This window comes from Lactuca virosa, chromosome 7 (genome assembly GCF_052849685.1).
Source record: "Lactuca virosa cultivar CGN04683 chromosome 7, Lactuca_virosa_CGN04683_v6, whole genome shotgun sequence".
In the NCBI taxonomy this organism is placed as follows: domain Eukaryota; kingdom Viridiplantae; phylum Streptophyta; class Magnoliopsida; order Asterales; family Asteraceae; genus Lactuca; species Lactuca virosa.
This window is the reverse complement of record NC_136432.1, coordinates 99714614-99737942: the sequence shown is the minus strand read 5'-3', so window position 1 is coordinate 99737942 and position 23329 is coordinate 99714614. Positions and strand designations below refer to the sequence as shown.

At 37.0% G+C, this 23329-nt stretch overlaps 1 protein-coding gene across 1 annotated transcript in view; it reads left to right on the top strand.

Annotated features, from left to right (window-relative positions):
• LOC145126969 (uncharacterized) overlaps window positions 1-15441 on the top strand; it is a 107518-nt gene extending 92077 nt beyond the window's left edge. The window contains exons 2-5 of the mRNA XM_079062232.1: window positions 13046-13232; window positions 13511-14348; window positions 14408-14557; window positions 14599-15441. Coding sequence (XP_078918358.1) covers window positions 13046-13232; window positions 13511-14348; window positions 14408-14557; window positions 14599-15441 — 2018 coding nt within the window. The remainder of the gene's footprint in view (window positions 1-13045; window positions 13233-13510; window positions 14349-14407; window positions 14558-14598) is intronic.
• Window positions 15442-23329: the final 7888 nt, after the last annotated feature.

Here is a 23329-nt window from a genome sequence, read left to right as displayed (position 1 = left end):
TGCTTCAATCTCGAGTGTGCCCTTCAGGTTTTGTGACTGGGATGCCGAGGATCACAAAACAAGGTGTGAAGTAACCATGCAAATTACTTGGTACTCTTAAATGTTTATCACCCAACCGATGTGCCGGTTAACCACACACGCTCCACCGGCCTATGATAAACTTTAAGAAACCCTTTGCCTTCCTTGTTAAATCAAGCTAGTGTGCCGATTAACCACACGCGCTCCACTAACCGATTTAAGCAAAGTGCAAAGTGTAATTTCATGGGTTAGCACCTTATTCACATTTTCCTAAGTAACTAAGATTGGCAATTTATAAGTGTTTAGTTACTTAGTATTTATTATTAATACTTTTAATAAAGGGAGAATTATAGTCCTTGTCCTACCCATTCGGCTAACGACCCTCCACCAGTCAAGGAAGTAGTGGGTGAGAGTGGACATCCATTAAACTGCCATTTTATAGGCAGTAACCTTATACCCCCTTATAGACCGGCTTCGTAAATGAGGCCTACTAACGGTAAGACTGACTTGCTCTTATACATATATATATTATTAACTTATAATATTATAAAGTATAAGGGTTGAATTTTTAACTTTTAAAAACCTAAGGGCTTAATTTGGAATTAAAGTATTCATGAAAGAAAACTTTTCAAATTCCAAAACTTGAGGGAAAGTTTTGAACTATTCAAAAACTTTTCAATTCCATAACTTATGTGTTTAAAGTAGTTTTAATTCAAAAAACTCTTCAAGTTCCATAACTTGAGGACACGTTATGGAAGACTTTAAACCATTAAAGAATGTGACTTTTCTTTATTCATAACCTATGGAAATATTTATTTGTTTTATGAATCTTAAATGTGACTTTTCATCTAACTTTAGGACAAGTTACAAAAGCACATTTTAGAATCAACTCTTAGATTAATTTGGATTGAAAACAACAATTTCACATAACATTCCTATTAATCTAAGCAACTCATAAGAACAAGATAATCCATTCAAACTTTTTTCATGTAATTAGCCTAACCATTAAACTAATACAAAATATGAATCTATTGACAATTATCTTTGAAATTGGATTAGAATGAACATTACCACATCAAAAACAGGTTTATAGGTTCAAAAACATCTTAGGGTAATGATTCTAGTCCAATTCCAGCCTTTAAAGTCGAAAATATGCTGTCAGGGGGTCCTACTCGTCGAGTGTATGAACCTACTCGACGAGTAGGATGAGTTTCCTCATGGACTTGGCGAGTCCATCAATGGACTCGGCGAGTGCAGTGCCCAGACAGCCCGAAAATCGATTTTTTCAGCATTTTTCAGCACTTTGCATCAAGTATAATTGAAAACAAGCCTAGGCTCTGATACCACTGTTGAGTTTTGAGCATTCTAACACTCCTAAGTGTACATGCAACCCTAAATACCTTGGATCTATTTTTTCTTTATTATACATGCAAATATGAATATTCTAAGGTATTACCCTAACTAGCATACAAAACATTGATACTTGGGTAATAAACTAGATAGAAATACATACCTTGTTGATGTAGCTTGACTCCATGTAGCTCGAGAGCCTAGTGCCCCAAGTTTGACACCTCAAATGGTTCACACAACATCACCAACACATGGAATAACCATGAGAAGAAGACACTCATGCTCAAATCGGCTAGCCTTCATATATGTATCACTAGTGCCAATTTCTTGAGCTAAAGGGGTCCTTATATAGTGTGCACATTAGGGTTTCACCATGTAACCCATGACTTTACCCATTCCTTATGCTCCATGGGTTTTAACCTCCATGGAGTATCCATGGATCACCACATGGGTTAAATTCAACATAAGGAGTCATTAATCATAAGCCCACATATATAAGAATGAATGATTTACACAATCAATCCCCATATATTTAATTAGTCTCCTTTTTATCACTAAATTAAGTCCAAATTAATTCTTGATCAATACTAATTAAATAACATGATTTCATATTAATATATTAGAACTTATAATATATTAATATGTCACAAAATGTCTTCTCCTCACAAACGGTCTATCCAAATGTTCCGATGCCATGCAACCCAAATGGACCATGCCGAGTCGGGTCAAGTACATACTAATTATAGTTATGGACTTAGACACTAATCCAACAAGAATGACTCACCTATGATCGAACCACTTCCAACAATGTTCAATTCCTCTTCTTAGTCATACAATTATACTAAGATTTTCTTGCAGGGGTCAGTTGTGATACAATTTTCACAATTACTAAGATGATCATAAAACATGATACTAAAGTACTCTCATTTCCTTTCAGATTGGAGAAACTTTTATCTTTTTGCCTGATAGATTTTTCTTATTCGTTCTGCTACTCTTTGAATCTTTTCAAAGTATCAGAATTATGCTTAATCTTATAAACACAACCATATTTACTAAAACTTTAGTAAATCATGACGAATAGAGTTATTGTCCTTTGTGGTGGATCTGAAGAGTTCATATCGACATGCACCAGATCCATTAGTCTTTCAATTGACTCACATAAACATGTGATCAATGTATTAGTCATAATTTTCCAATGAACAAGATTCTCATATACTATACAATACGACTTGTACAACACCAGGTATCTATCCAGCTAGTGACGATATTTCTTTTCACTTGGTCAATTATGACAATACCATAAGCGATATCATAAGAATTAAATCCACAATTAATAATGCTAATATTAGAAACGTAACCAACACTTTCAAAAATGTCATTGCAAGGAAATATAAATATGGCAACCAGATAAAACAAAATTTCACCTTATTGAAAATAAAAAAAATTTGGAACTTGTCTTTACAATACATAAATTGAAAACTATGTTTCTAGACATTTTCGAAGAGTAATAGTAATCTATTAAATAATCCTAACTCTTTAGTAGTAGCTCCAAATTCTGATCTTCTAGCCATGTGACCAAAGTCCATTTCTCACGATCAGAATTCCTCACCTTGCTCAAGCTTCCTTTCTTTCTCGTAGATCCTTTAATACTATCAAAATGTGATCATCACATAATGTATTAAGAGTCAATGAATAGGAACCTATAAGACCATGGAGACAGATAATGGATGTACCTGAAGTAGAGTCACATGACTTGACTTTACTATCTTTAAGATCTTTCAGGTATTTTGGGTAGCTTTGTTTCCAATGCCCTTCTATTGGTAGTAAAAATAAATGGACTATTTGGGGTCAACACATGGAATGATAACAAAACTATCCTTTTTCTCTTTAACATACAATCAAACAATTTGATCTTGGATGACCTCTTTCCATTGGGAAGAGAAATCTTTTCTGGACCACCATTGTCAATGTCCATGGAAACCTAGAAATTAGACCCAATAAGCATCTATGCTTTAGATGTGTTCTTAATCATTTCTACTTTAGCAACAATCGACATTTGGGTCAAATCAATTAGGGTCATGTCTATATTTCTCATATAAAAGTTCTTAATGAACTTGTCATATGACTTTGGAAGTGAAAGAAGAACCAAATCAATGGATCACTTCCTTAGGAAAAGGACACCCATTCTATCCAACTTGTCAATGTACGATTTCTTTTTAGAACATGCATACACACAAGGTATTCGTCTTGATGTTTATATGCCAATAAGGATTGAGTAGTCCCGTATCTTTCAACTAGAGGAAAACGTGACATTGGGAGAGTCACAGGAGGAGGAGGTGGAAGAAAGATGATGTCTAGTTCCATCATTTCCTAAGGAAGGGAAAACAATTTCACCTTGACTTGAAATTAGAAGACGATCTCTAGAAGACTGAGGAAAACTATTTCCTTAAGAACGAGGAAGACCATTTATAAAAGATATTTTAAAAATAGGTGAAAAGGAGAATTCAAGTTAGTTGATTTTAATCCTTAATTATTAACCGATAAATTAAGGCTAGGATCCATATTTTCGATTCGAACTTTGAAGAGGGATGTCGTAATCAAATTCAAATCTATTTTAGGTAGGTAAGGCTTTTACCAATTCCAATCTTATGAAACTCCTAGATCTCTTGATATTCATTGATTCTTATAAATGGCATGTTTAATCTCGGATTGCGCTCTCACTTTTGTGACTGGGATGTTGAGGATCACAAACGAGATGTGAATAACCATGCAAACCCGCTTGACAACCTTGGTGTCATTTATCATCTCACATTGATGTGCCGGTAAACTACACACACTTCATCACCAATGATAATTTTCAATATGTCCATCATATCTCTTTATAGTCCCTTTTAGTGTGCCAGTTAACCACACATGCTCCACTAACGACACATAAAGCATGATGTGTGTTTTCATGGATTAACATACTTTTTACATTTTTCCTGAAGTAACTAAGAGTGGTATTTTAAATATTGTTTAGTTACTTTATATCATTATAATTGTTAATGAGATTATGTCATATCAAATCCGTTCGGATAACGACCCTCCACCACACATGAGAGCGGTGGGTGAGAGTGGACACCCATTAAACAAACATTTTATAGGCCGCTTCCTTATACCCTCTTTAATAGCATGGTTTCGTGAATGAGGCGTACTAGCGATTTGAATGCCTTGTCTTATACATATATTATATTAATCTTTTACTTATATATAGTATAAGGTGTATTTTAAAACTTTTCTAAAATACTAGATTTAAGTTTAAAATTTTGAAATTAATATAAAATTAATTTAATTTAAAAATAAAACAATTTTTGATTTAATCTTTATCTTTTAATTAAACAATTAATTAATTTAATTAAATCAATATGGATTAAATAATTATTTACAGTTAAACAATTAATAAAAATAATTGAATTTAACCTTATCCTAAGCCTTCTATTTTTCAAAAAAGGGCTAGGGTTTACTAGGTTTTAGTTGTTCAAATTTTAAGGCTCTTAAAATAACAAATAAGGAAACAAGGCAAATCCTAGAAAGGATCTTTAAATTTCGAAATTAGGCAAGGGGGCTAGGGTTTCTAAAACCCTTGCAAATTTCGAAAATACTAGGGTTTCAAGAACCCTATGGAATTTTCGAAAATACCTCCTTAGGGATTAGTTTCTATAAACTCTAATTTTGATCTATTCAACTTTGTACAAGATCAATGAGAACAATGGCTCTGGTACCATTAATGAGTTTTATATGTTACAAAAAAAACTAATTTTGGCGGAAAAACATAAACCCTAAGTTCACATGCACCATAAAGGATATATGTTCTCACTATGATTTGCAAACAACTATTGAACATCAAGAACCCTATAAGTACATTTCTATTTTTGAAATCACTAAAGGATTATTAGAAAATACTTACCTTAGTTTATTATTGCAAATAAACTAATAATCCTTCCTTATTGGTCTTCAGAAAGCAAACACCAAAAGTCTCGTGTCTCTAATGGCTCACACCCAAACCCTAGCAAATTGGAGGCTAAAGAGGAGAGGGGAGGATGAAGGGAATTTTTGAAATTCTCTTTGGAAAGAGATGAATTTCGAAATTCATAACCCAAGGGGATTTATATAGGTGATATGGAAGCTAAGGATAAGACATGTTTCCTTTTAGATAACCCTTTCACATTGCTTCCTCCCTAAGGCATTCCAAGCTTCCTTAGAGCCCAATAATACCTCTAGAAACCTTCTAGAAACCCTATAACCATCTAGAATTTCATCCCTCCTCCCAGTGAGGTTCTAGAATTGGTCAATGTTCAACTTTTTAACATTGTCACCTTTAGTCCTTCCACTTTTTATTAATCCAATTAATCCCAAAATTAATTCTAATTAATTTCTGATTAATTCTTAATTAAACAATACAATTTCTAGCTAGTATATTATTCTTATAATATATTAATAAATTATTTATTTTGATTTCTAATTAATTTGTTAATTATATAATAAATTAATAAACTAGTCTTTCTCTCCAAAAAGCATTCCAGTTCATTACTAGGTTTGAGGGCAACCTAAAAGGACTTTGCTAATAATTTAATATTATACTAATTTATTTATTGGCTTAGACATCTAATCCAACAAGTAATACATATTATAGTGAGATAACGCATCTGAACAATTACTTAGACGATTAACAACTATCCTTCTGACGATTCAACTGGCAGGTAACGCGCCTATTAAGTATTAACCTATAATATTATAACTTATTAATATCTATGGAAATCTGGTAGAAGTTAGATCCTTCACTAATTCCAAATATACTTTCATGGCTATCAAATAAGGATATGCCAGGCACGACAGTTGGGAGACAAGATCATTTCGACATATAGCTTTTCTTAAATCTAATAACCAAGCCAACATGCCCATTTTAAACACTTTTCCCGTAAGTAGACCAATCAGAATATTTAACTGTAATTAATGACTAATATGGTACTTATAGGTTCCTAATAACGGTTATAAACATAATTATAAGTTACCCTAAAAGCCTAATAAGCATAGCTTAACTTACTGAGATTTCTAGCGAAAAACCTGAAAGTCATGGGAGGAACCTATATACTAAGCACTTTTTTCTGCCCAATTCTCTGCTTCCCCAGAGCCTTGTTAAAATGAGATTCCTCAGAACCCCGAAGAACTCCAGCAAATTTGGAATCAGAAGGAAAGAGATATGAGAGTTTTGGTGTGAAGAATGAGGGGCTTGAAAACTGCTATTTATAGAATCTGAATGGGCGTGTCATGCTTACCTACCTCGTGCGTTGTCCCTATAGTAGGTACGGAGGTGGCTCCGGTCTTGCCACGTGTCGGACGCTGACTGGTGTTGCGTCGCCCTAGCCGGGTAAAATCGTGAATTTTCAAAAATTCATATCTTTTGCATACGAGATTCATTTTTGACGTTCTTTATATCCACACATAGCTATCAAAGAGTACTATAACTTTAACAATCTATGAAGATTACACTACAAAAAAGCATGCAAAATTCATAAATTCTTCATACGGACTCCGTTCTCGATGTTCTTCATATTCACATATTGGTATTTACGAGATCTTCAACTCTGGTTTACATCGTTTTGTCTAACACTCACTTTTTTTAGATTACTTAAGCTAATAAGAAACTTATCTCTTATTCACTTTTTACGACATGCTTTGCTGTATAGGGCTGCACGCAAAACCTAGAACAATCATAATTTGTTCATACAAAGTCATATTTCGTATTGACGTCTACTACACATTTATGATGATTAATTTGGCTAAAAGGTAATATATTTCTACTTAGAATTTTATAAACAACCAGTTTATATTAAATTCTACTGTAGAGTGAAATCGGGGTGTTACAATATATATATATATATATATATATATATATATATATATATATATATATATATATGTATGTATGTATGTATCAATTAATTTTCTAAATGATTGATTATTTACATAAATCATTTTTCATAAAGATCACTTCATATTCTATAATGATTAAAATTCTCTGTTTATGAGACTAAATCGTTTAATAAGAATTATAATGTAAATATCAATATTTTGTAAATAACAAGTTCTATATATAAACACTTTTGACTTAAACTTGTTTTAAATCCAACTTATTTAAGATATTGTTATCTTTATTATATAAATGATATTCACATATTCCAACTTCAATAAATGGATTTTAAAAGGCAAATAATGTAGTTTATTTGATAAATGTGAATCTTTTTATATATATAAAAGATTACTAACGATATTTTCACTTAGATGTAGAGAAAATAATTATTAAAGAACTATACACTATGATGCATGACTTCCTTTCAAATAAATATCTACGATTTAGCACAAGATACCAAATCAACTTTATTAACAACTATAGTCGTTGTAATTATATTTTACATGTTAAAGCATAATTGTGAAACATTTGTTGTAGTTTTCAAGTATAAAGTTGAGATACAAACCAATAGAATCATCTAAAGCCTTAGTGATAATAAATGATGAATTAAACCTTTCTAGATAACGTTTACTTTCTAATCGGCAGAAATTATCTTCATTTATACTTTTAGGATTATACCTTGAGCACTATCAATTATACTTTGAATACAAACAAAAATTAATAAGTAATTGTAACACTTTGCAAATTTAGTATAGAAAGGCTCCATATTTATCTTACTTAATGTATTGTGAATTTGAAGCCTATGTTAGATTAAAACTTTTAAACCTAGTATCTACTAATTACATATATGTAAAATACTCTAAAATGTTGCTTAAATTATCTATACAAACCCACCAGGAGTAAGTTCTCTTATTCCAATGAAAACTTACTTATCAGAAAAGAAAGTTTCTAATGACAAAGCAAGTGGGAGGCACATGGAACTTGACGCATCTCAAGAACCATAGCCAGATGTAGCAGAAGATGACACTAGTTTCAATAAGAAATTATTAAAATTGAATAATAGTTATTCATAAACATAAAATGTTCGCATTAATAGTACAAATCATCTATGACTTTAGAAATGTGAAATCTCTCATTGGTGAGTTCTTCTTGATAGTTTATGGCAAATCCATCAACTACCTAAATGCTATATCAGGTCTTGAATCTGATAAATGACTTAAAGTCATGAACACTGAGATGTAATCCATTTCTAGTAATCAAGTATGGGCTTGATAAATCCTACTTCCGATAGCAAGTCTAAAAGGAATAAGTAATTCTTTTAGAAAGAATATACACATGGAGATCCATACACATTTAGCAAAACTTGTTATAAAATGATTTTCTCATGTCATTGGTTATGATCTTTATCATACTCATGTCATTGGCTATGATCTTTATCATACTCATGTCATTGACCATGATTAAACCTTTTAACAAATAGCTATGATGAGATCAACAAAAAATATTATTTACAATAATTGCATATTCTTCATATCAGATATGGCAAATAGATTTCAATAAACAACACTTTTCTTAATAGATATCTAATTGAAGATATCTATATAGTTTAGTCTGAAAGTTTTCTTAATCCATGTTATCCTAACAAAATGTGTACGACTTAAGATCCACTTGTTGATATAAAACAAACATCGTAAGGTTGGAATCGTCATCTTAATATGAAATCATCATCTTAAGCAAACATACATGTTATCCTAACAAAATAGCCATTTTATGTCCGCAGGGACGAACCGAGTGAAAAAAATAATAATACAGAGACGGTCTGAGTTAATTTTTAAAATGAGAGACTTAACGTACTTTTTGGCACCTACATGAGGGACAATTTGTTTAATTATATATATATATATATATATATATATATATATATATATATATATATATATATATATATATATATATATATATTGCATGCAACTGGAATGAAAAGGGCATTAGTATGCGGATAATGTAATCCCAAGCAAACCGAAACCCATATATGGCATTATCCACCTTAAAGTTGAACTCTTGTTGCAAGGAAAATTGGAGATGTAGGTGATAAATATAGTTGAGGCATTAAGAACATAAATTCTCAGCATTAGGAGGGAAATCCTTGTGGTTGTTTCAATTTTGGATATGTTTACAACGTTCGCAATACAATTTGTGGTTTGCAGATATTTTAAACCACAATATACGATGCGGTTTGCGGTTTATGCTTACAAAAATATTGTTCAAATTAGTAATTCAAACCGCTCTTTTTTTGCTTGACTGCGAATATTTTGGACAACTTTTGTTGTTACTTTTTACTATTAAAAATAATTTATTTTTTACATATTAAATAAAACACATCTAACTAATGTCATTTTTCGATATTAGTAATTAAGTATAACTATCGTTTAACATAGTTATATAGTAATGCATATAAAACTATACTACACAATATTTTTAGATATTTATCAAACACCCAAATCACCTCACCGTGTCAAACCACATAACGTGGTTTAGAACCTTCGCGGTGCATTTTTACGGTCTTTAAAAACCTTGAACTGCACATACAGTGCAATTTGTGTTTTGACTTCAAACTTACCAGAGACACCGCTAGTTGCAATATTGAGTTCATCTTGTATCGGGTCATGGGCTGAGCCGGGTCAAGTAGATGACCCACGACCTTAACCCGTAAAACTTGGTTTGATGGTTCTAAAGCCTCATTTTTACACCGACAGTATAAACTGCTTATTAGACTAGCACGACGGTATCAGGTGTTGTCATTTCTCATTGTGGTCGAGGGTTCAAGTCCCCTCGGCGACAAATATGGATTTTAGGTGTAATATAAGAATATGTTAGATTTGTTGTTCAAAAAATTATATTTATTGTTTAGAATTCAAAATTTGTTCTAGTTAAAATATCAAATGTGTAGAATATTGAAATAGAAAAGGGATTTCGTTTGCAGCGCCAAGCCTTTTATAATAACTCTGTCATGGTACCCACTCTTTTAATGGTTCTTAGTACACAGTTTCTGCAGTCTCTATTATTTCACATGCACATACGATCTCCCAAATCAAGCTCTCTACTGTCTTTATCTTTCTTAATAGATTTCAAATTGTCTTTGTAACAGTTTTCGTCTTTACTTGTTGTGGCTACAGTGTGCCGGGGAAATGAATAACCGATAACAAACTCTACCATAGGATCGGTTGTGATAAAATGTATAAACATTAGTTTCGATATTCAGACAAGTAGGTATAATTTAAGTGTTTAAATATATGGAAAACAAAAAAACCCTAAAAAAAACTCTAAAAATCATAAAAATGCATAAAAAAATACTTATAGATCATCATTTTTTTTTGACTTTATATTATGAAAAATCGCAGCTTTTTATATAATTTTGTTGAAATTTAAAAAAAAAAATCAATTTTTTAATTTTTTTTCAACGAATTTATAAAAAAAACTACGATTTTTTCATAATATAAAGTCAAAAAAAAGATTTGCGATCTCAAAATATTTTTTTATGCATTTTTAGGGTTACTTTTAGAGTTTTTTTGTTTTCCATATTACCTTTCCATATATATATATATATATATATATATATATATATATATATATATATATATGAGGTTAGGGAGTATATATTACAACCTCACCTAAGTTTACGTACTGAACCTTTAAACGGTGTCTTCTTAACTTAGTAAATATATCCGATTTAGTTTTCACTTGGTAAATATATCATCCCGATATCATTTCTTACCTTAATTATCCTATAATTCATATAGCAATCACGGACGACAAGTAATTCAGTATAATCTACTCTGTATGCAATAATAAATAATAAGAAGAAAATCATTTGGAAAAAACTTGTTTTAGGAAATCATGTTGTGTTTTAGGTAGGATACGATTCATTAGGAAATCACGTAGTATTTTTTCTAGGAAAATTATTAACTAATAAAACGACGTAGTTTAATGAGTTTTAGTATCTAAGCCTAGTTAGGTCTGTAATGTAGATCCATTTTTCCATATATATATATATATATATATATATATATATATATATATATATATATATATATATATATATATATATGGTTGTCATGTATGTATGTTAAGTATAGAACCATCAAAATTGACTTCATTTTGATTAAAAAAACTTAATTTTCGTTTGTTGTTAGCTTCTTCTTATTGGTTTTGAAGTCATATTCTTTTTAAATTTCGTGATTCATCCCTAACGTCTATGTATTTTTAATGTGTTTTTTCCAAGGTTGTAAAAATCGCTCGACGGTGACTCGACGGTCGACTGGTGTTAAGGGATTATTCGGTATTGGCAGGGATTAATCGGGGACCATAGATTATTAATAAAATATTAAAATTAATCAAATATTAATATATTTTAAGAAAAACAAGTACTTCAAAATTAGAAAATAAGAAAATTTGGAATTTGAAAATTTGAAAATTTGAAAATACGAAAATATGAACATTTTGGTATAATATTTGAAAATTTGAAAATTTTGGAGCAAAAAAAAGTTAATTTTTTTTATTTTTATTAATTTTTAAAATTTTTTTTGACCTTTTTTGACTTTTTTTTACTTTTTTGACTTTTGTTCACTTTTATTGACCGATTAATCCCGTCAAGACCGATTAATCCCGCCAAACCCAATTAATCCTAAATTTCTGATTAATATCCTAATCCTCGACGGTGGAGAATGCCAAACAATTAATCCACGATTAATCGCCGATTAATCCCGATTTCTGCAACCATGGTTTTTTCTTTAGACTTCTAGTAGGCTTCATAACTTCCTCCGGCACCTACCTTATGTATATTTGCATGTTTTTTTTGATGGCTAATAGACAAAGGTTTATTGGGTCTTTTGATAAACACTTTCAATTTTTCACTGTATTTTTTTGTATTAATTTTTAATACGGAGATGTAAAGGAAGTTGGTAAAATACTCTTATACACGGTTTGTGGATCCAGGGGCGCACCTTTTTTGGGGCCAGGAGGGGTTGTGCCCCCCCCCCCCCCCTGAATTCTGGGCTAGAAGTAGAGTATATATGTGTAATTTTCGGAATTATAGGCCCAACAATGTGAGTTTTGGGCTGTGGCCCTCCTGAGTCCTGATCAGTGATCCAATGTTTGTTCAATTGTTTGCCAAGAAGCGATCCAAGAGAGAGACCATCGATCGTTCAGTAAAGCTTCCGCCTTCCCCCCAATCTCCCAGGCCCTGTCCTCAATCTTCGCTCAATCGCGACTCCGACAAATCGAAGCCAGTCGTCGCCACTCGCCTGCTCGTCGCTGTTGGGCGCTGGTTGCTGCGGATCTGCGATGCTGCTACAGTGCTACCTGCTGCTGACGGATGACCTGCTGTTCTTCAATCTGCACGATTGCACAGCTGCAATTATGTTGCAATCCCCAATTCCCTTCCACAGGTATGCTTTCAGCTTTGAGCTTTCAAGTTTCAATTCCGCTGCTGAACTGATATGTGTTATTGTGTAGAATAAACGTATGAACTGATATGTTGGAATTTTAGGAATCAACTAATTTTACGAGCCTGTTTTATGAACTGATATGGAACTGATTACTGATATGTCTAGAATGAACTGTTTTGTTGCTTTTCCTCTATATTTGATTGTTGTTGGAGTTTTAGAATCAACTAATTATATATTGCTTATTTTCTTATGAATTGTTTTTTGATTTTGATTTTTATAGGTACAGTCTTGGGAAATATGAAAACCATTCATTCTTTCTTCAAAAGAAGGGTTGATAATGAAGAAATTCATGATAAAATTGAAGAGATTAAACGTCACAAAGCTTCAACAAGTGAACCACAACCACAAAACATAAAAATCAACAAGAGAATGATAGGAATGAAGCCACACAGTCAAATCCTAATGAGGTGGTCCGGGCGGATCTTAAGGAACTAGAAAGAGATCCCGCTAAAAGAAAACAAATGTGGGAATATCCGGTTAACTTAAGGGAAGAAGTAAGACGAGCTTATATGAGTTTAGGACCTTTCCAAATACGTCTTAAAGAATATCATGCTAAAGGTTCAAAGAAACATCCTTGTAGATTCCAATATTCTTGGTTCAACATTTTCCCTAATTGGTTAGAATATTCTCCAACAACACATGCATCCTATTGTTTTATTTGTTTTATATTTAACGATAAACCAAGTGTGTCCCATGGTTATGATGCATTTACTGTTAAAGGATTTTACAATTGGAAGAAAAATAATGACGGGAAAAATTGTGCATTCTTCAAGCACATTGGTTGTTCACAACATAGAAATGCTGTTGCATTCGCTGAAAATTTGATGAACCAAGAAGCACACATTGAAAATATCATAATGAAGCAAAATGAAGAGCAAATATTGAAGAATCGTTTACGATTAAAATCTTCGATTGACATAGTTCGTTGGTTGACATTCCAAGCGTGTGCTTTACGAGGACATGATGAATCTCCTAATTCCAAAAATCGTGGTAGTTTTTTGCAACTACTAAAACTTCTAGCATCTTATAATGATGAAGTTGCAAATGTTATATTAGAGAAAGCTCCTTATAATTCAAAATATACTTCTGGAGAAATTCAAAAAGAAATTCTTAGTATTATTGCAAATAAAGTTAGAAAGCATATTCGTAGTGAAGTGGGTGATTCATATTTTTGTGTCATGGTTGATGAGTCACGGGATGAGTCTAAAAAAGAGCAAATGGCGATAGTTTTGAGATTTGATGACGTAGAAGGGATCATACGGGAAAGGTTCTTGGATTTGGTTCATGTTAGGGATACCTTATCATTAACCCTAAAAACAAATATGTGGAGACAACTTTTACACTATCAGTTTGATGTTAGTAAAATTCGTGGCCAAAGTTATGATGGTGCTAGTAATATGAGAGGGGAATGGAACGGATTACAGGCACTTGTGCTTAAGGATTGTCCTTATGCATATTATGTTCATTGCTTTGCTCACAGATTACAACTAGCCTTGGTAGCTGCTTCAAGGGAAATTATTCCTGTACACTAATTTTTCACAAACTTGATTTTTTAATTAATGTACTTTGTGCTTCCAGTAAGCGTCATGATGAGTTACAAAAGGCGAAGGCAACTGAGATTGAACAATTATTGGAACTAGGTGAAATCGAATCAGGCAAAGGATTGAATCAAGTTGGGAAATTAAGAAGAGCTGGTGATACACGTTGGGGTTCTCATTTTCGTTCTGTTGCAGTTTGCTTAACATGTTTGATTGTACACGTGTTGTTATCCAGGGAATAATTGATGACGTATCTGCTACTTATTCTCAACGCGGAGATGCTGATGCAGCTTACTGTCTCCTAAAATCATTTGAGTTTGTGTTTATTCTTCACTTGATAAAGGAAGTAATGGGGAAAACTGATGTACTTTCTCAAGCTCTACAAAAGAAATCTCAAGATATTCTTAACGCCATGGAGTTAGTTTCAGCAACAAAGGAAAGTCTAAATGAATTCAGAAATAAGGGATGTGACTCTTTACTTGCACATGTAAAGTTTTTTTGTGAAAAATATCAAATAGATATGCCAGATATGAATGCTCCATATACTTTTACGCGATACCGGCCTCGAAAAACAGATAATCATGTTACTTTTGAACATTTTTATCGGCTGCATTTGTTTACAGCCACATTGGACAAACAGTTACATGAGTTGAATAGTAGATTCAATGATCAGGCGATGGAGCTATTAAGTCTTAGTTCTACTTTAGTTTCAAAAGAACACCCTAAAGTGATTAAAGTTGATCAAATTTGTCGTCTTGTTGAGAAGCATTATCCCGAAGATTTTACGGAGCAAGAGATAATTCAATTAAGATATCAATTGGAGATTTTTAATATTGATATGACAAAGAATCACAAGCTTAGTGGTGTATCAAATATTGCGGATTTATACAAGGGTCTTGTGGAAACTCAGAAACGTGAGACGTATTATTTGATTGATAGAGTGGTGCGATTAATCTTGACACTTCCAGTTTCCACCGCAACAACAGAGAGGAGATTTTCAGCAATGAAAATATTCAAGAACCGTCTTCGCAACAACAGAGAGGAGACTTTCTCGCAAACAACTTGGTGGTTTACATAGAAAGAGAAACTGCTGAAAACATTGATTCGAAGTCGGTAATTGATGAATTCAAAGACCTTAAAGGTCGTCGGGCTGAGTTGTAATTCTTTTTCTAGTTATTTTTTGTGTTTATTTGCAAAAGGAAGTTTGGTTTTTTTTGTATGTAAGAACGTTAATTTTATTTAATAATACTTTCGGCAAATCGCCCCCCCCCCCCCCAAAAAAAAATTGTTCAAGCTCCGCCCCTGTGTGGATCAAAATTAAATCTATAAAACCCCAAAAAATGTAACATCCCAAACACAGTAGTAAAATTTTCATTTTTCAATCACCCAAAAATACAACAAAATTGTTTCAAAACAACCATAATATAAATATTGTCATCATCAGAGTAAAATCAAATGTATATGCGGAATAAAAGCCAAGGGAAGTGTTGTGCGATCACATCGGGCCCTTCCCTTTCATACCAGAAGTACCTGAAATGTTAAACAAGTGTCATGGGCTACCCCCAGGGTCTAACATCCAAGGGCCATGGGTTACCCCAATGGTCTTTCATGCAATTGCCATGGTTTATCACCATTGTCTTTCATACAAATGCCACGAGCTACCCCCGGGGTCTTCCATGCAAGTATCACCAAGACAAATAGCATCCTACACGATCCAGTTGGTCGGTATTGGTGCCTTCGACCCATAAGTACAGTGAGAAGACTCACCTCTTAGAAGATGATCAACCACTACTTCTCTCACCACCGAAAATACAGATGCTATACACCACTTATATAGTTACACAAGATAAACCCTTAACCCTCCTTCCAAAACTAGGAGTTTGACCTAAAGTCAACTCAAGTCAAAAGTCAACAGTCAAAGTTGACTTCAGTTGGTCGCCACGTCATGGCCATCCATGACCGCGACGTGGCCCACACACGACAAAACAAACGATCATTTCCCATATGTCACGCCGTGTCGACCTAAGACCACGCTGTGAGCACTAGGTTCTTGACAGCTTAATGGGTTAATCCGTTTCCTTCAATCCCAAGATCTTCAAAGCTCAAATCTGGTCCTTACTATGTTCTAGATGGGTAAAGTTTCGAAATTTATCCCTTAATACCTCCAAGAGATCAAGATCTCAAAACCTAGGTCCAATAAAGGCAAAACATGACATGGAATTAACCATTAAGCACTTAATCTCTTAAGTTTTTTGTGACCTTGTCCATCAGCTCCATCCAACATGAAAACTAACATAAAAAATTGTGATTTACAGACATGCATGTCTTGAAATATTAGGTCAAAATAAGGGTTATGACCAAAAATCTCATGCATGGCTAAAAAATCCAACCACACTTCAGATCCAAACCCTCAACCACTCCAAATGACCCAGAGATTCATAAAGTTCCAACCTTTATGGGATCTCACCTCCCCAACTAACAAGAACATGAAGAATATGGGACCAAACTAAAGATCTAGCAACTTAACAACATAAAGGTGGAGTCTTGGACACTTACAGAGGTCTAAAAGTGTGTTAAGATGAGAAATAAGGGATTTTTTTCCAGATCTTTGCTCACTACTTCCTCTGTCACACTCCCGAACCAGATGGCGGAAACATCTGGGGGCTCGTGTGACTAACAATTGAATTAGCATCACAATGAATATACATGAAACATAACACATTTATCCCAACATTACATATAACAACCAACATTGTTCACATCAAGTACATTGTTAAAAATTACATAAGTTCAAAGTATTAATAGTACGCTGAGTGATGTTACACAAAATAATTCCATACATACTTGAAAATCTTCCTGCTTAACGATTACCTGAGAATACAAGTTATTTTGGAAAACGTTCAACATATATAATGTTGGTGAGTTCATAAGTATGTTTGGATAAAAGTCTTTGTATCTTTCGTAAAAACCCAGAAAATCCGATATTTTCTGTAAAATGTCTGAAAATGATGTGAAAATCAAGTATATATGCATGTGTAAATTTCATAGTAGTAACATATATGAATGTAGTTTAGGTTTCTTTGTATTGTAAGTAAGTGATAATTGAATATTAATATTTCCCCAGAAAATCCGATATTTTCTAATTTATTATAATGTCGAGGTTCTTATATCGTTTAATAAGTTGTTTTGTATTGACACGATTGAAGGGTTAATCTCCGAAATGTTAAATTGGTATTGGAATCTCTTTATGAGCCGTTATAACCATACATGATAATGACTAGGTTTCCTGTCTTGGCATTTTCCAAATGCCGGTATTGCTCAAGGTTTTGTCGCCCTAGACTGGCCTAGTCTAGCTGTAGCGAACAGCTAAGGCATGGGGGGTCACCCCATATAGATATATACACAAACTCTCGCTCTCCCTCCAGGAGGCTCTGATTATAACTACAAGCTACGATTGTACACTCAAAGGTTCCAACCGACACGTCTCACTAGATTCTCAACCTTTCATACTATGTTTAATATTTACGTGGATGTTGTACGTTATCAAATCCAAAGGTACATGTATAAGTATACTGTAACAACGTAAATTTTCAAAACAATTTTTTATTTTTAAAAACATACTTTCAATCACACGATGACATAAAACATAATGTATTCACTGTCTCATAACAAAACATGTCCCAGAATCTCTATAACATAAACTCCATGAGTGTGTACGGATCATGTCGGCGCCTTCCCTCGATCCTCGCTAGTACCTGAAACACATAACACAACAACGGTAGGCATAAATGCTTAGTGAGTTCCCCAAAATACCACATACCACACATACGCCTTTCCAGGCCATAACTCTGTAGGATCTTCCGATCCATGTGTCTCAGGGGACTTCCGTCCCGAATCACGGTAGACCTTCTGGTCCTACCCGTATCGACCTTCCGGTCTGTAACCTCCTGACCTTCCGGTCCATGTCATCTTGACCTTCCGGTCCATATCATCTTGACCTTCCGGTCCTTACCATACATAACATACATAGCACATACATATCACATAACCTCATATAGTACATACATCTCATAGCAGACAAGACCTTCCAGTCACACATAGGTACCCTTCCAGGTACAGTATAGTGAGAAGACTCACCTCAATGAAGTCGGATAAACTCTCGTGCTCAAGGTCCCGACTTAGCTTCCTCCTATTATTCAAATACATTCCCGATCAATATTCTCTCATAGCCTCATCTCTACAGATTGGGTAGAAGGCCATTCTACCCTTCCCTGAACTCTCTTGAATCAGTCTTGACCAGAACCCTAAAGTCAACGAAAGTCAATGGTCAAACTTTGACCGAATCGTCGAGTGCACATGGGCGGCTCGGCGAGTCCATGCGGGTTCTCTGAATCCTTCTAGCCTCTTTGGCTCGTCGAGTCTTCGTCCCACTCGACGGATTACACCTGTCACGAATCGCGGGGCAACCCCGACTCGACTTGTCGAGTCCACTTATGGACTCGGCGAGTTGCTTCCATGTTCTTACTCAAATGGCCTTCTAAGGCCAGATCTGCTTCCCTAACTATCAGATCTACCCTTCAAGTGCTCAAATGTCACGTAAAGGTGCAACCTTTACGTGCATGCAACCCACATCAAGTCATAAATGGAGAAATAACTCTAAAAATGGCAACCTAGTCTGCAATCCTCCATGAACTCACATAAAGTAGAATGGGGAAGGTTCTCTGGACCTCTATGGGTCCAGATCTGAGGTCTAACCCAGCAAGGGACCATAAACTCAACTTTTCAAACCTTAAAAGGTTATAGAAAACCCTAAATCATAGATCTTAACCCAAAACAGAAAGGAAGTTCGATTTGATACCTCAACAGTGTAGATATGAACTTGAAAACCCTGGATCTACAGCTCCCTTGACCTCCTCTTGTTGGAAACCACTTCTCCTTCGCTAAAACACTCAAGAAATGATGAATTAGCCTTCCTCTTGCACTACAAGCTTTCTCTCTGCTCTCTAGGGTTTCTCAGGAGTGCATTGTCCGCAAATGGAGGCTATAAAGGCCTTTAAATAGGGCAAAGACCCCGAGAATTAGGGTTTCCAATTACAGCGCGGACTCGCCGAGTCCACGTATCGACTCGTCGAGTCCTTCATTAAATCAGACAAGAAATGTGCGATCCTACTCGATGAGTCTGAGCGCCTACTCGTCGAGTCCTTCCCTAAAACTCAAAATAAATACTTAAAATAAGATACCTGGGAATCCGGATGTTACAATTCTCCCCCACTAGAATCAGACTTCGCCCTCGAAGTCTTGCTCGACAAACAATTTTGGATACTGCTCCCGCATCTCCAACTCCGGCTCCCAAGTCAGCCTGGACCCTTTCCGATGTTGCCACTGGACCTGCACCAGGGACACTTCCTTGTTCCTCAGAACCTTGATCTTCCGATCCCGGATCGCGATTGATCTCTCAACATAATTCAGGCTCGCATCTACCTGAATATCCTCCAGCGGTACCACCGCCGACTCGTCGGCTATACATTTCCTCAACTGAGACACGTGGAAGGTATCATGAATCTGGCTCAACTCTGTAGGTAGCTCCAACCGATAAGCTACCCTGCCTACCCTCGCGGTCACCCTAAACGGACCGATGTACCGGGGCCCCAACTTGCCCCTCTTCCTGAATCGGATCACTCCTTACCAGGGAGATACTTTCAGGAATACGAAGTCTCCTACCTGGAACTCAAGCTCGGATCGTCGTCTATCCGCATAACTCTTCTGACGACTCTGAGCTGTCAATAACCTCTGTCTAACCTGGTGTATCTGCTCTGTCGTCTGAAGCACTATCTCAGTGCTACCCATCACATGCTGCCCTACCTTTCCCCAGCAAATGGGAGTCCGACACCTCCTCCCATACAACAGCTCGAAGGGAGGCATGCCAATACTCGAATGGTGGCTGTTGTTGTAGGAAAACTCAGCGAACGGCAGATACGTGTCCCAACTTCCTCCGAAGTCCAACACACATGCTCGGAGCATGTCCTCGAGCGTCTGAATCGTCCGCTCACTCTGTCCGTCCGTCTGGGGGTGGTAAGCGGTACTGAAATGCAACCTGGTGCCCAACTCCTCGTGGAACTTCTTCCAGAACCTGGAAGTGAAACGTACATCTCGATCTGACACAATCGAGATCGGCACCCCATGCCGCGATACCACCTCCCTCACATTCAACTGTGCCAACCTCTCAGCAGAAGAGCTCTCACTGATAGCAAGAAAATGTGCGCTCTTCGTCAGCCGGTCGACGATCACCCAAATTGCATCGACACCCCTCGCGGTCCTCGTCAATTTGGTGATGAAATCCATGGAAATCTGTTCCCACTTCCACTGGGGAACCTCAAGCGGCTGCAACTGCCATGCGGACGCTGGTGCTCGGCCTTAACCCTGCGACAGGTCAAGCACCTCTCGACAAACCATGCTACATCCCTCTTCATACAGGGCCACCAATAATCTTTCTTCAGGTCCAAATACATCTTAGTGGCCCCGGGATGGATCGAGAATCTCGATCTATGCGCCTCCTCCATCAAAATGGTACGTGCCCCACCTGCATACGGCACCCAAATCCGACCTTGAAAGGTCATTAGCCCTCGGCTATCGGTAACGAACTCAGACACCTGCCCGATCACCCGCTCCCTCTTGCGGTTCTCTGGTCTCACGGACTCTGCCTGGGCCTCCCGAATGGTGTCCAATACCGGAGTCATCACTGTCAATCGCATACAAGTGTCTCGAATCGGGGCGCTCTCCGCCCTACGACTCAGCGCATCAGCTACAACATTAGCTTTGCCCGGGTGGTACAGGATCTCACAATCGTAATCCTTTACCACGTCCAACCATCTCCTCTGGCGCATATTCAGATTGGGCTGATCCAACAAATACTTCAAGCTCCTATGGTCCGTGTATATGGTACACCGAACCCCATATAAATAGTGACGCCATATCTTGAGGGCGAACACCACTGCCCCCAATTCCAGATCGTGGGTGGGATACCTCGTCTCATGAGGCTTCAGCTGCCTCGATGCATACGCTATCACATGCCCCCTCTGCATAAGTAATGCACCCAACCCTGATATCGATGCGTCCCAATACACCACCAAATCCTCCATCCCTTCCGGGAGGGCTAACACAGGGGCTTCGCATAACTTCTGGCGAAGTGTCTCAAACGAGTTCTGCTGCTCCGGACCCCATGAAAAAGCAACACCCTTCCGGGTCAACCTGGTGAGAGGCATGGCGATCTTGGAGAAATCTCTGATAAATCTCCTATAGTAGTCGGCCAATCCTAGAAAGCTCCTGATCTCGGTGGGTGATCTTGGCACCTCCCACCTCATACCCGCCTCGATCTTGGCCGGATCGACCAAAATCCCATTCTGGTTGACGATATGTCCCAAGAACTGGACCTCCCGTAACCAGAACTCGCACTTGGAGAATTTGGCATAAAGCCTCTCCGTCCTCAATACCCCGAGGATCTCTCTCAGATGCTCCTCGTGCTGCTCTCTAGATCTCGAATACACCAGTATGTCGTCGATGAACACGATCACCGAACGATCCAACATCGGTCTGCACACCCTGTTCATGAGATCCATGAACGCTGCTGGTGCATTGGTGAGCCCGAAAGGCATCACCACGAACTCGTAATGCCCATAACGAGTCCTGAATGCCGTCTTCTGGATATCCTCATCACGCACTCTCGTCTGATGATATCCAGACCTCAGATCAATCTTGGAGAACCAAGACGCTCCCTACAACTGATCGAACAAATCGTCGATCCTCGGTAATGGGTAACGGTTCTTGACCGTCAGCTTGTTCAACTCCCGGTAATCAATACACATCCGGTGTGAACCATCCTTTTTCTTGACAAAAAGGATCGGCTCTCCCCAAGGTGAGCTACTCGGCCTGATAAATCCCTTTCCCAGCAGCTCCTGAAGCTGCGAGGATAACTCCTGCATCTCTGGCAGAGCAAGGCGATAAGGCGCCTTGGCGATAGGCGCTGCCCCCGGAACCAAATCAATACGGAACTCTACCTGCCTCTCGGGAGGCACTCCCGACAACTCCTCGGGAAAGACATCCGGGAACTCACGCACTATCGGAACGTCATCCATCGAACTTGGCCTCCCAGCGGCCTCTCGTGTGTTCATCACATAAGCTACAAACCCGCTGCAGCCCTGCTGTAAACTCTGTCTCGCTCTGGCGGCTGAACAAAACGCCGACCCACATCGTGTACCCTCGCCGTACACCGTAAGTACTCCCCCACTAGGGTCTCGTATCATCACCAACTGTCGCTCGCAGTCTATAACAGCCCCAAACCGGCTCAACCAATCCATGCCGACTATGACACACACGTCCCCCATCGCTATCAGGACCAGATCTATCGGGAACTCAACACCGAAGATATCGAGTATACATCCTCGAATCACATCCGTAGCTTACACCGCTCGCTCGTCAGCTATGGAAACTCGTAGAGGTCGACTCAACGCCTCTCGTTGGCTACTGATGTGCCGACTAAACGCTATTGACACAAATGATCGACTCGCACCCGAGTCAAATAGCACTAAGGCAGGTACAGAACTCACAAGAAAAATACCTACGCATATCATAATATAAGCACAATATCTCAATTTAGCATAAATAAATAGAGAATACATACCAGCCACAACATCTGGCGCTGCGCGGACCTCCTCCGCTGTCAACTGGAAAGCTCTCCCACGAACCTTCGGTGCCTCGGCCTTCGCCGACCGAACCTCGGTAGTCCTAGCAGCAGGTACAAATCCCTGTGCTGATCCCTGATGTAACTACGGGCACTCGGCCTTCCGATGGCCAGTCTGGTTGCAATGAAAGCAAACCATAAATCCCTTGGGTCAATCCTTGGCGATATGCCCCTCCTTGCCACATTTGTAGCAAGCACCTGATCGACAGACCCCATCATGTCCCTTGCC